General features: G+C 30.4%; 1 protein-coding gene across 6 annotated transcripts in view; it reads right to left on the reverse strand.

Annotated features, from left to right (window-relative positions):
* LOC107443408 (uncharacterized) overlaps positions 1-14,914 on the reverse strand; it is a 54,975-nt gene that overhangs the window by 14,822 nt on the left and 25,239 nt on the right. For all 6 annotated transcript variants that reach the window (XM_016057262.3, XM_071179619.1, XM_043044288.2 and 3 more), the window contains exon 2: positions 5,496-5,648. In XM_016057262.3, coding sequence (XP_015912748.1) covers positions 5,496-5,619 — 124 coding nt within the window. In that variant the 5' untranslated portion in view covers positions 5,620-5,648. The remainder of the gene's footprint in view (positions 1-5,495; positions 5,649-14,914) is intronic.

Raw genomic sequence — 14,914 nt, forward strand, 5'->3', positions numbered from 1 at the left:
CACCAACCTGCATCCAGTTCTATAGCCCACACATAGTTTAAAACAAGCTGATTTGTTTTATTTTCATTATTTTTTATTTATTCAAGCAAGGTGCTTGAATCCCCCTCATAGCTGCCACACTTCCTGCTGACCACAAAGAACTCACATAATGCTAAACAACTCACGATGGATGGGATAGGGGGCGCTTCGTGGCCCAGGTGCCCGGCTAAAATAACTAAAAAAGAAGAAGTTTCCAATAAACAATACCTTGAAATAATAAAGCCTTTACTTAATATTTTACGAATCAAAAGTTTTAATTTTATAATAAATTAATTTAAAAAATTATTGTTGACGCGGAAGAGGAAAAATGCATTTAAACTGGGAATCCCATGACTATCTCTTTAAATCACTAGTTTACTATGTGGCAGTGAAAATGTTTCGTTATCTGTTGCAAAACGAACTCTGTAATTTAATTCCAGTTTATCCTGTTTGATTAAAAAGCGATTAAATTCTTAGACAGCTAACCAAACGAATGATTTCATTGTTAAAACTCAAATTATAGATTTTAGAGCTTGACATTTGGAACAGAAGAGGAAATGTTAACGCACTTTACATTCCATTTTATTTCATTAGATAAATAAATGGGCATTTGTAAGTCATTATTTATGCTATTAAGGGACAAAATATACGATATTAACACTTAATAATAAACATGGTAAGAGTCATAAATATATTTCCTGGAATTACCCACATGTTCTAGAATAACTGCGTTATGGCACTTTAAAAAGTACTTGAATGAAACTACAGAAAAATTTATTATCTTTCAAATGGCAGACAATTAACTTATATCCATTGTTTGTTTTAGGTACTTATTAGGTCAGTAACAGAGTATTCATCTGAATCATTTTGAAAAAATTTAGAAGTTTATCTGTAGACTTGTGTTAAAATATTTGTATTCAAATGCTGCACTTTTTAGATTTGTAAGTTAAAAAGCAAAAATGTCTAACACTACAGTTCATGATGAAATAGCTGCGCAACTAAAAGGAAGTACTGAAACTAATTTTAATTAATTGAAATTTTATTAGTTTTAAATTTATTAAAAGAATTCTGTAAGAGTAAAACTCAAATAAAAATTTTCTAGATTTCAATTTAAGCAAAGTGAAATAAATCAACGTTTAAAAAAGAATTAAACAATAAATAAATAAAATTTACGCCGAATAAACTGAATAAAGTTTAAAATATCCTAAAACTTGGCATATTAATAGGGTTGCATTTCCAAACTAAAATAGACTAACTTAAATCTGAATAATATTTTAGAATCCCAGAGACTAACTACTGCAGATGCCACAGATAACAGATAAATGTATAAAATGGTAGAAACTCAATTCCCTCTCATTTATTATCTCTTTAATTATTCAATCGCAACTACCCTATGGAATTAAAACATAATTTAATTGCTTAAAACTATTTAATTACTTGAAATTAATTTATGCCAGCAGTCTCAGCTGCCTTAGGGTCAAACTCAGGTGAAGGTGTGTAGGGCGCGCTGACGCAGGCAGGTACCCATCAAGTCTAGTCAAGTTGAAATTAAAACATGCTGACGCTGGCAGGTACCCATCAAGTCTAATCAAGTTGAAATTAAAATATAATTTAACTACCTTTTTTAAATTATTTATATTTAAAACAAAAATATTCTGAGTTAAAGTCTTCTCTTGGTATACTGCTACAGAAGAATAGGTTAAAGTCCCTAGCGCGGCTGATACTAAGATTTATAATTTACGTAGGCATAAGTTGGTAGATCTTCCATTGAATAGCAAAGAGAAAAAATATGCTCATAAAATTTGCTAACTGTAATTTATCTTAGTAAATTATTGAATTTTACTAGCATAGCTGCAATTATGATTTTCCCGGAAGGGTTTATTTTTCACACTTAAAGTGGTAGAGAAACTCGTGTTATTCCATTAAACATTTTGAATTATAATAATAATAAAATAAAACAATTATATAAAAGCATAATACTCTTTGCGATAGCGAGTTTCAGCCCGGTCAAAATATAAATATATTTTCGAGTAAGATTGTTTTTCGGGAATTGTTTCATTACCATTTGAAAAATCCGATCTCGGAAAGAGTGAAAGTTGCCAGGTTTGTTGTCAGCACTTTTTGAATATTTAATCGCCCACGACAACTATGGATTCTAAGTAGTTTCACGAAGTATTTTTCTTTGTTGTAGCAAGCGTATAATGTATTTTTTTAAACATAGAATTAAAAGTATTTTTGTTTACTACTAAATCATTTAAACAGATAGATATAAGTTTAGAAAGACGACTGTTTAAACTCTTAAATTCTAATTAAAAATCTTAAAAATTTTATGTGTTTCAAATAAAAATTTTATGTGTTTGCTTAAATTAACTACTGAAAAAAAAAGCAATTCGTAATAGCTTCAAAATTGAAGTCTCTTGAATCCCATCCACTCGGAAATTTACAGAAATTACATTCCACTCTTGCAAATTAACTGTTATCTAAAAAAAAAATTAACTACTTTGTTTTTACACAGCAATAAAACGTTTTATCAAAAGAGTGTTTAATCGTTTATCAACCGGATTCTTATTTCGCACTAATGGAAGAAGTTCTTTTTTGAAAAACAGGGTAGCAGATCTGCATACAAATTAAATGGAAATTTTCTTTTGTAGCTATAAATCTTGCTAAAAAATGCAACAACTGTTAGATTTCAAAATATATGTATGTTACCGGCAAAGTATGAAATCCGGCATTATATATAAAGCCTTGGCATTATTTATAATGCCTAAAACTAGACGAGAAAGTATGAAATGATTTATATTTCACACATTGCCTAGGCATTATATATAAAGCCGGATGCTATTTTGGCAAAGTATGAAATAAACGTCCAGATGAGGTTATTATGTAAATGATGTGCATGTTACTGTGAATAACTGAAATCGGTGGTTGTTGACTTTCACCGGTTATTGTTGACATTCACATAGTCGCTTTGGTGAATGTCCGAAATATTTATTACATCCGATTTGCTATTAAATTATTCATGGATATAATTACATTTATTCGATATTTTAATACTTACTGACGATAGATTAGAAGAAAAGTCAGTGTTTGGAGTATCGGGTAAATATATACCGTGCAATGATATTTGACCTTAAAAAAATATCAGTGTAGGGTATACCGGGCAAATGTACGCTGGGCAGTTGCTCTTGACCTTAAAAAAACATCAGTGTAGGGTATACCGGGCACTTGACCTTAAGAAACCATTGCCCGGTATACCCTTCACTGATGTTTTTTTAAGGTCAAGGGCCACTGCCCGGTATACATTTGCCCGATACTCCAAACACTGATGTTTCTTCTAATCTATCGTCAGTAAGTATTAAAATATCGAATAAATGTAATTATATCCACGAATAAATTAATATCAAATCGGATGTAATAAATATTTCGGACATTCACCAAAGCGACTATGTGATTGTCAACATTCACCGGTGAAAGTCAACAACCACCGATTTCGGTCATTCACAGTAACATGCACATCATTTACATAATAACCTCATCAGGACGCTTATTTCGTACTTTGCCAAAATAGCATCCGTCTTTATATATAATGCCTAGGCAATGTGTGAAATACTTCTCATATTTCATACTTTGCCTAAAAACGTCAGGCATTATATATATTACCGGCATTTCATACTTTGCCGGTCACATATACATCACAAGATAAATAATTTTAAATAATTAATAGATTTTGGTGTTGAAAGAAATATTTAGTCTTTTTATTTCCGGAATTCGGAATTTTATATTTTCAAGTGCGAAGAACAAAATATTTGAGTTACCAGTCTTTAACATTTTGAAAAAGAGACATGTTCCAAAATTTAAATGGAAAAATGTGTGAGCAGATCTTGTAAAAGAAAGGGATACTATAATCACTTTTAAGCTAGGGCGGAGACCGCGGACATGGGGGGATAGAGGGGGCTTTATCCCACCTATACATACCTGCCAACTTTTACGTATTTAACACAAAATTTTATTCTATAAGTTGGTATAGTAAAATGTATGCGTTCTATATATTCCTTGCATTTATAAACTTAATTTATAATCTTTTTGACTACCACTACTTTAAAAAAAAATTAAGCATATATATTAATATAATGATTGCATATATATGTAGTTATGAATCAGATATTCAAATGTTATATTTACTCAAGCAAAGTGCTTGTTTTTCTATTAGCTACCACATCGACTGCTAAATTCAAAATGTTATTACTATAAATTTTCTGTAAATTTCTAGATGTATGGGATAGGGGCCGCTAAGAGGCCCAGGTGCCCAATTTTTGTAAATAAAAGTAAAGTAAGTATATATGTAGTTGTTCAACATGTAAATTCAATAAGTTATTAGACATTGATTTCATAGATGACAATAAAAATTTCAGCCCGATAACCGCTTTTTTCTTAAGCGACTGTGTTCTCTCTAAGCATTTCGGATAATCATGACTATCCCCACTGCCCTAGACAAACTGTGTTCTCTGCACCAATGAAGCCCGGCTATACCGGTGGGAGGCGAGAGAGTGCACAGGGAGTCTTCCCCCTTTTGTAAATTTGTAAATAGTGTAAATTTTCTTTTTTTTATCTTTATCTTCAATTTGTTCCCTTTATTATGTATCAACTTGCGACTTATTTTTATGTATGACTCAGACTTGATTTTATCAATTATTGTTCATCTGAGATTTAACTTAATGTTAACGCAGCACCTCCCTTCCCTTCCACCACATATTATCCAATTTAGATGAAATGGATCAGATGAAATCCATACATGGATAGGTACTCTGAAAAAAGTTGATTAGCTAGTTAGATATATATGTAGAACATACTACAACTTCAAAGATATTTAGGACCTCCTAGAATACGACAAAACAGAAGCGATGAATCGGTTAGTGGCGCTTCGTGCCAAACGCCGAGATAACCCCAATATCCAGCATATATATGTAGTGGTGTGGAAAATAAGTTTAAAGGGGGAAGAGAGGCCCCACTTTTGAGATACTTCCCCGGTTACTGAACTAGAGGTTATTACTCAAAAAAAAAAAAAAAAANAAAAAAAAAAAAAAAAAATACCTGCATAAAAAGTTTGCGCTACCAGACGTTTCACATATGCATTAACATTTCAATACAACAATAATTAAAGGGGTTCAATAATTGAAGAAAAAAAACTTATTTTTTCTGAAGTTAAAGGGTGGTTTATAAAGAATTAAACTAGGGATTGAAATTTTTATTTATATAAAGTAAAAAAAAATATGTTTAAAAGAGAGTTTACATCTATTGTTTTACGCAATGAAGTTCACAACTATTTCTTGCATTCATTAAAGATGAAAACACAATTTTCGGAATGGAATTACGCAATTTGCTTATAATCTATGACGGAAAATTCATGTTTTGCACAACAGGACTAGTAATAGTGAAGAAAAATAAGAAATGGGACATATCAATAAACTAAAACATACCTCTGATGTTTACAGCGTAAGAATGAGCTGATGCAAACACACAAATGAGAATGAATATGCAACATTTTGTTGCGTTTTCAGTTGATAGCATCCTCATACAATCCCCAAGTATTTTAAGGCACATCCATCGGTTAAACACATTTTATGTCAGAACTGCAAGAAAGAAAATAAAGTTTGTAAGATATTTTCTCATCTATGCCCCCTCATTTAAGTTGTTTTAATTTCATTAAATAAATAATCAAATAATATTAAAAAGTAAACATTTTGCAAAAACAAAAAAAGAATGGCCAATTAGAATTACAGAATTACATTAAGTAATATGAGCATAAGCAACAAGAGAGATTACGTAAGCATGAGACAAACTACCGTAAAATACAAATTAATACATAAATACAATATCACATGAATGAAATTCTGTGCAACAGTGTGTGTCAATAAAACAGATTAAGTGGTCGCAAGATGCCTATTATCATCCAGCAATTTTTGAGGAAAATACGTATTCTAGTGGCAATAACATATCAATAACGTGACAACAACGCAATGTTACTTCAGATTTATTCTTATACTGCTGTTCTAATCTAAGAAGTTATTAAAAATTAACCCCAAACTATTCCTATTTCTTTCCCATTCATTACTCATTTACTCTTCCCAAACTGCAAAATAACTCTTGATTTGAATTTGCATTATATATATATATATATATATATAACGACTCGCTCTCCACTTTTAACTCTGTTGTAATTGGTCGCAATTAAAATGCAAGCCTCTATTTTTTTTAAATTTGTGACCTAAACGAAAAAAATTTATGAATCAAATTTTTTTAATTTTTTTTCATTTAAGAAAATGTCTAACAGGAGAGCGAGTCGTTACATATTATCTATCTACACCAAGATAATAATAATTAATTTGGGTCATATTTATCTTCACCAAGTGGATATTTGTTCATTTTATCTAACACTTTAACTTAAGAAAAGCACTATAAGATGTCTTCTGATCCAATTATANTATATATATATATATAATTAGCATACTATGGTAAACTAAAAACTATCTAATTTTGCAAAACAAATCCAAAAATGAGTAACTTGTGCCACCACTTTTTTCTCCTTTGAAAGAAGATGTCATCTTTCTAAAAAGACGCTGGCCACATATGGGTTAAATATTGAAGAAAACTTTCTTGTTAAAACTCGAAGATGTAAGCTTATTCGAAATTATAACTTTACGGGAAAGGATAAATAATTAGCTTCAAACCGTTTCATTTTTAACTTTGGTATAAGATAGTTTTAAGTAGAAGGAATTATATGTAGATAGGTAATGTAATTACTTATAATATAATTAATTGCATGAAGAAACTATAGTAGCTTATTCGACCCATTATGTACTTTGCAGAAATTGAGGTAACACATTTTGATCAGCTGACCTTTTGGTTGCTGTATTAGAAAATATTTTAATATAGGTAAATATAGATACGTTATAATCAAGCAAAGGAAGTGGTAACTCATTATATGTTTCGCCTTTAAAAAAAGCTGAAATTAAATAGTTTCAATACTAGTTTTTCAAGTAATGACTGAGATGCTACGGGTGACTAAAGATGTGAAAAGTGATGACTAATAAATAGCTAAAATATGTTACAAAATTTAAATTTGCAACTATTCATTATTTATTTATTTCAATTTGCTATTGAAAACTAATGCAAAGAATTTTGTCGCTTTAAATATGAATGATTTGAAATGTAAGTAAGTCATGGTAGTAATTTTGATTGAATAATTAAATCGGTTAAATAAATAAAAATGAATAGATAGTCTCTACCATTTCTTACATTTTTAGTCATCTGTGACTTCCCTGATTAACTAATAATATTTAATTCGAAATTATAAAATAAATTTTAATGTAAAAAGTAGTGTAATACATAAGGGTGTGATACATAAGGTGTGATAAGTAATTTGTGTGATACATAAGGGTCGTCAACTTACTCCACCTTGTAAACAAATCATTTTTATACGTACCAAAGGATTATTGGTTTAGTACTCCACTAAGCACTAACTCCACTAAGTTTCGGTGATACCGTGCTGTAATATTTACATTTTTGGCAAAATTTAAAAAATACTGTAAGTTTCAGTTTTTTAATTTTTAAAAAGGCATAAAAATCCTGACATCCCGGTCAGGCATCCCATCTAAGATGGCATCCCGGGTACATAGATAATGGTCAGAAACAGCTTTTGATTTCTGTGCGTGCAGAAAAAATGAGATCTCTTGGGCCAGAAAAAAAGTCACGTGGTAAATCACGTTAATTAAATAACAAAGAAGTTCCTGAAACTTGTGGTGCAGTAAACATAAAATTAATTAAAATCATAAAGGTTATTTGTTTTTTATTACATTCATTACATTTTTTTAAAAAAAATTACGCTCATCAATCATTTATTTATTCATTTTAATAATTTGCAGTAAAGTATTAAAAGTAAAAGAGGTATATCTTTCAATAATTACTTTCGCTCTTTATCAGTAATTCTATTATACTCAGAATATTCTCAGAAAGTTATAACGTTTTTGACTTAGATTATTATTCAAAATTAAAAGCTTAAAATTATTATTTTGTTCCTGAATTATAATATAATCGCCAAGCCGCATTCGACGCATTTCTGAGCATGAGCTTCTATGAACTTTTAATCATGATAATGCCCCTTTAAACTCATACATTTTAACAATAAATAGACTTAAAATGTATTGCTTATAACTGTAAAAACTGTAACTTGGAGAGTGAAACCGATTGCAGATTTGAAATCAGAAACTTGTAAATATCCAAGATCCTTTAAAAAATCTCATGAAACAGAAAACTAAAAGAGAAATTGTTCCCCAGTGTTATCCATCATAATTTTTTTCTGAATAAAATTAACATCTATCCTTCTAGTCATCTATAGAAGCTGTCATGTATGTGGATTTTAACAACTAGATATAGTTAAAAATTATCTACAAATACATATTAATGTAATTACTTTTAGGTGTTGCGTAGAGCATAGCAAGTATGGAAATGGTTATATTTATGATACGTTATTATATCTAATCATTAATACAGTCATTTCTATCGCTTTTACGTATTTAAATTAATGAATATTCAACACAAGAGTATCATCATTTAGAATATATCAACATTCCGATCAAATTCTTTCGGTAAAATGATAGCTTTCCGGAGCACTGAACGTCTATTAAATTTTCCAGCGAAGTTTATTCTTTCCTTTATTTTTTATTTCAATATATCTGATTTTGACCACCCCGCTATTTAAATATTTTTAACACATGATATTAGGTGGTTTGCAAAAATAGCAAATTAAGACGAAATTAACTCATTATCCATACTCCTATAATCACAGCGTCGTGCTAAAAATAAAATATTGGCAGAAGACTTTAGATAATTTTTTCCTCTTTTTCGATGAAGCTAAATAATATTTATTTTAAACGAAATATTATTTATTTTTTAAATTAGTTTAAGCAAAAATTTTTATTTTAAAGATAAAAGCAGTGTTATTTGTAGATTAAAGTGAAATCTAAAAAATAAATATTTCGTCAGTTTTTAATTAAATTAAAGCTTTTGCTAGTAAGAGTTCACTTTTTAATTTTTATAAGATGCTGAGAAAAACTAAATTCCAGGGCTGGAAGTTTATTTATATGATGACAGCAAAATGAATAACTGGTCAGAAAATTATTTCATTCCAGCTTGTTTTCGGGAATCGTAAAATCAGAGCTGTACAACTACTAATCTTTATTTTAAAAAAAATATTTAATAGAGTAATAGACAATTGAAAACTAATGCTCTCAGAAACTTTACCATTACTAATCGGAACAAAGTGGAGTTTCATATGAAATTCTGAATCATTTAAAGGCAGTGAGGTGGAAAATATCTTTAAATCAAATTTACAAAACAATGAATTATACATTGAAATATGAATTATACATAAAAAAAAAATTTGTACTGATATCCAACAACCTTGAACAGAAAAAAAATCAAAACTTTCAATACCAACTGAAACTTTCAATACCAACAAAAATCAATACCAACTGAGTTCAGGAAGCTACAAAAAAAGGAAATGAATTTCAGAAATTATGTAGGTCATTGTTAAGCTCGTAGTTTGTATTTTAATTTTCATTTTATTATTGTTTTCATATGATCGCGTGAAAGGAGCGTTATAACGAGTATTATTGTGAACACTAAACGTTTTCCAACCGGTTAAATTCGTGTTTACATATTTGCTTTTCTTTCACTTTAATTTGGATGAGAACCGAAAACATTTCAAAATATAAATAAAGAATTTCACCTTCGCTCATCAAATGTAATTTCAAGGATTTCATAGCCATTAGTTTACTGGGATTTTTATGGGCCCTAAAATTTAATATAGTTATTAAATTTACGTTAGAGGACAAGTCGGACAGAATTTTTTTACAAATGTATATATTTAGAGGACAAGTCGTTCACTTAGAGGACAAGTCGGACAGAATTTTTTTACAAATGTATTTATTTGAAAAAAAAAAGAATATATAGTGGTATTCACTGATGTATTAAATGATTGAGATTTTTTTGCTTATTGTTACTACTTTTTAACATTTTTATAGTCCATGGGAACCCCGATTATATATAGACATATATTTTGGGTATATATTGATTCGGTTTTTAAAGTTCAGAGCTTATTTAACCCATTGACTGCCTTTTTTTTTATACAGGAAATGGTAAAAATATTTTCTGGATTGAGATTGATATATAAAAAATTCAAAATAAAAAATTATATTTTTAAAAACCACGTTTTTATAGAGGAGAATAATAATTAAAAAAAAATTGAAAAACGAATAACTTGGGGCGCATGAAATACATAGCAGTAATGTTATATTAGTGTGTGTAGTGTATGTGTGCTCTTGAGAAAATGTGTATNTTTGGCCAAGAATTCGACTTCTGCCTCACTCATACGTCACACCCGTTTATAGGGCGGACCCATTCATACATCCATTCATTGATCCGCAGATCGTAATTTGGACCTGAATCAGAGAACGATCTATCTTCAATCCAGTATCTCCTGAGGTTTCATTTAGCTTACTGTCTAAAATTAATTTGATTTTTAAGACCATTATTTAGCGAAAAGTTAATTGGATTTTCAAAATTTTAACAACTGTGAAGAGTTACTCATAAACTTTTACTTCTGTGCTTAAAAATTACCCTATTTACAAATTCTGTTTTTGTAACTACAAATAAAATCGATGAGAAATTATAAAACGAACAGCAGTATAAAAGGTTAGTCTGGTGAGTAACAGGAAAAAAAAAAAACATTGCATTGGTTGGGATACCACAGGTGGCTAAAATTGTAATGAGTGATAGAAACTCAATTCTTTTTCTTTATTTGTTTATTGAATCTGTTTGATTATTCAACCGCAACTACCATCATGACTTAGATTGTGAAATTATTCATACATAAACCGGATGTAATTTTTGAGTTCTCTTTAAATAGTAAACTGGAAAGAAAAAATATGCTTGAAAAAGTTACTACTTTTAATATCTCTTAATAAATTTTTGCTTTTTATTAGTCACCACTTCTTATACTTTTGGATGCCAGTGGCATCCCTGTATTGGTGTTTTATATTTTATTACTTTTGGGTTTAAAATTACTAATCAAAGGTTAACCTCGTCTCGGCCCCGTTAAGGGGCCTACGGAGAATACTGCGCACGTTGTATTCTCCGCGCACGTTGACCTCTCAGCAAAAGAAAAAGAGGATTCAAAAAGGTAGTCTTGGTGGCGATCCATGGCAACACGTCGGAAAAATAGGTAAGGGAGGCAGAAGCAACTCCAGGGAAAACCCTAATTGATGTATTTCAAACTACTGATGTTCAACTATGTAGCCTTGTAATTTTGATCCCAATCCAGAAGACAAGGGAACTCCTAGATCATGTATTGGGAGAAATTTGCCATCATGGTGGATTTTTTGATGGAACTAATCAGCATTTGCGTCACATGTTTCACGTCAGCACTGTGGTCAGTGCAAACCGGATGCGGAATTCGTATCAACCAGCCATCGCTAGGATTCGAACCAGGTTCAACTCATTGGAAGGCAAACGCTCTATCCCCTGAGCCATCGCGGCTCCTTAATTGGTATTAACAAATATGAACTAAAATTGTAATTGCATAGCTTTTTTATTTTACTGCCTTAATGGGTTATGGGTCCGTGATAAATGCAAAGCTGCCAACTTGAGCGGCAGTAGAGAAATAACTCTCTTAGTGGTAGCAACATTAGCATTTTGCCGTTTTAAATCTTAAAGTTTAAAGTTACAAGAAAGTTTTAAAACTACCACGAAGAATAGATAATTTAAAAAATATATGTAGATAAAATCTATTTTTTAGCTGACTATGCCTATAGGTGTCTTAATAGTTTTAGGTGTCTTAATAGTTTTGTTTTTAGAACATTTTTCCAAACTTAACTGTTTTACTACCACTTTTTAAAAACTTTTTCAACGACCAAACAAGGTGGCAGGTAATGTAAATGATGATGAGTGTAAATGAGTGTTAAGTTTCCCTAGTGCTATGTAGAACAATTATTTAAATGTGAAACATCTATTGTTATTTTAATAAACAACTTCAAGGTTAACATATAATAGTAAATTTAATATTTAAAATACTTATTATTTCCTTTTAGGCGTTTTTTTTCTTCGTTAATTTCTTTACAAAAAGCAGTAATTCATAATATTCCTGATATACTGCAATAATAGTAACTTATAATTAGACATTACTGTTTAGCAAAAACGTTTCAAGGAACTTTTTCTCAAAACTTTTTTTGCACTGATGTAGGCAATATAATTCATTTGCGTTTCAGTTCAGTGTCGAAAGAAAGGTCAAGCAAAGAGACTTAAAACTGTCAAAGCACTCTACGTTTAAAGCGTTTATTTCTTATTAAATATGATATTATTCAATGATACCTGCCACTCAAGTTTGTTTTCGAAGTTTTATTTCAATTGCTTTCTTCTGGTACGATTGTTCTTCAATGTTTTTAATATTTTCCTTACAGTTCCTCCAAGGCAAGAGATTGTTTTAATTAGCGCTTAGTCCCAGAATAATAAAAGAATAAATCGCTTTTACTTTGTTAAAAAAAAAGGTTATTGTGTTGTCAGTTCCGCTTGAGAAAGCGTGGAATATAAAAACTGAAAAAACTATGTTTACTTGATTATTTTGATAAGTTTAATTTTCATTTATATTAATTTCATTTTCGTTGCAAAATTATTTTATTTGTTTCGTCGGATAAACAACTATTGCAAACAAAGTATACCGGTTAAAAGCATTTAAAGAATCAAACAAGAAAAAACCGCAATAACTTTTAATTTAATGATTGGATTTGTACAGTTGGCCAACAAAAAAACAAGCCACCCTGAATAACTTTTGATCTAATGATCGGATCTTCACGTTCTAGAACTCAATCTAAAAGGTTCGAAAAGGTGGCCTTGAATACGCTGATTAATTAGTGCAGCCGATATTAAGTTACAAAATAGACATAAAAACGTACTTTCTCTGAACAAACAAGCCTTTTTTTGATAGAATCAAATTTCTGAACCAAAAGCATAGGGGAATATTTTTGGGAAATATTTTTTTTCCAATGGCAGGCACTGAATTTAAATCTTTGCCTATGACGATGCCGGAATTGTTACTCATTTAGCGTTACCCAGTGGGCACCTGTGAACTAAAGTCACGGAGGTGAGCAACGTTGCCCACGTCACACTGCCACATAACCGTTTATAGGGTGGGCCACATTCACACATCGCACACACACGCACAACAGAGGACAGCACAAAGGGAGAGAGAAACATCCATGCCCAGAGCGGGATTCGAACCCGCAACCAATGGCTTCGCAGTCAGGCGCGCTAACCGCTTGGCCACCTGGCCGGCTATTTGGGAAATATGATCCCTATAGTTTGGTCAGGAGAGTGGGTCCCAAGTTTGGACCCCTAAATGCTTATTTTACTTTTTGAGTACTTCACTTAATGATTACATATCTCGTATTACAATGTATTACATAATGTATTACAATGTATTACATAATGTATTACAATGCATTACATAATGTATTACAATATATTACATTACTATATACATAATGTATCTCACAATGCATTTCACAATGTATTACATTATTGTATACACAATGTATTACATTACTTACACATATCTCCAGAACTTTTTAAGCAAAGTGAAAAAGTTTTGCACCCAATTATAATATTAGTTTACCCAAAGATAATTCCAAGCAAAAAAATAAATTTCAGTAATTATTTTTTATTATTTTATTTAATAATAGGCGGAAAATTTTTGAATTCTAAGGTTTACATTGTTTTAAAGTTTTTAATTTTTCATGACAAAGTACAAAATTTTAGCGAAATTGCTTGAATAGTTCCTGAAAAATCGAGTTTTAAAAATTTGATTTTTCAGAAACTGTTAGACCGATTTCTCATAAGTTTTGTATTTTGCCATGTAAAATTAGATACTTTGTATTAGCCATGCAAAATATTTTCTACCTTACTATTAAATTTTTTTTGTGGCCATTATTCATAAAATAATAAAAAAACAATAAATATTCACTGAGATTTATTTATTCTTTGGGTAAACAAATTTTATAATAGTCTGCAAAAATTTTTCACTTTGCTTAAAAAATGTTCTCGAGATATAGCTAATTACGCAAAAAATAAAATTGACTTTAAAGGACCCAAACTTTGGACTGCTCTGGTGACCAAACTATGGGGACAATATTACCCAAATTGCGGTCAGTCATTTTGGGAGTCAAAAATTTGAATCATTCGAAAAAAGGTACGTTTATTCAGAGAAAGTTAATTTTTATGTCTGATTTTGTAACCTAAACATTCCTGAGGTTGTCCAAGGACCTATTTCGTTCCACTGTAGAGGAAAGATCACCCTTTCTTCGGTAGGCCGATGATATCTGCGCGAGACTTTGCGGTAGAACAGTTCAGTTCAACGAGGACCAATACTATTCACCCTCGGTTCCTTTGCAGGCTGATCAAAGTGATCACCCACCCGAACACTGATCGCAGCCAGCAAGGCTTGAATTCGATGATCTGCTGGTATCTGCGTCTTAAGTACACTGCAAGACCATGTTTTATACAAATGCAAAATAACTATGTTTCTTAATGCCAATTTTATAAGTTAAATTTTCATTTACGTAAATTTCAGAAAATTATGTTACATATTTGTCTTATAAACGCTATTGTAAATTTAATTTACCGATTAAAAACACTATAGTGAATTAATCAAGTCAAAAACTGAATAACTTTCAATTTAATGATTGGATTTGAATATCAGAGGTAATATTGTTGTCAGTTCTGTTCGACAAAGCGTGGTTTATGAAAATTCAATGTAGATTCGATGTTCGTTTTCGTAAGTATAATT

Source organism: Parasteatoda tepidariorum, chromosome 4 (assembly GCF_043381705.1).
Source record: "Parasteatoda tepidariorum isolate YZ-2023 chromosome 4, CAS_Ptep_4.0, whole genome shotgun sequence".
NCBI lineage: Eukaryota > Metazoa > Arthropoda > Arachnida > Araneae > Theridiidae > Parasteatoda > Parasteatoda tepidariorum.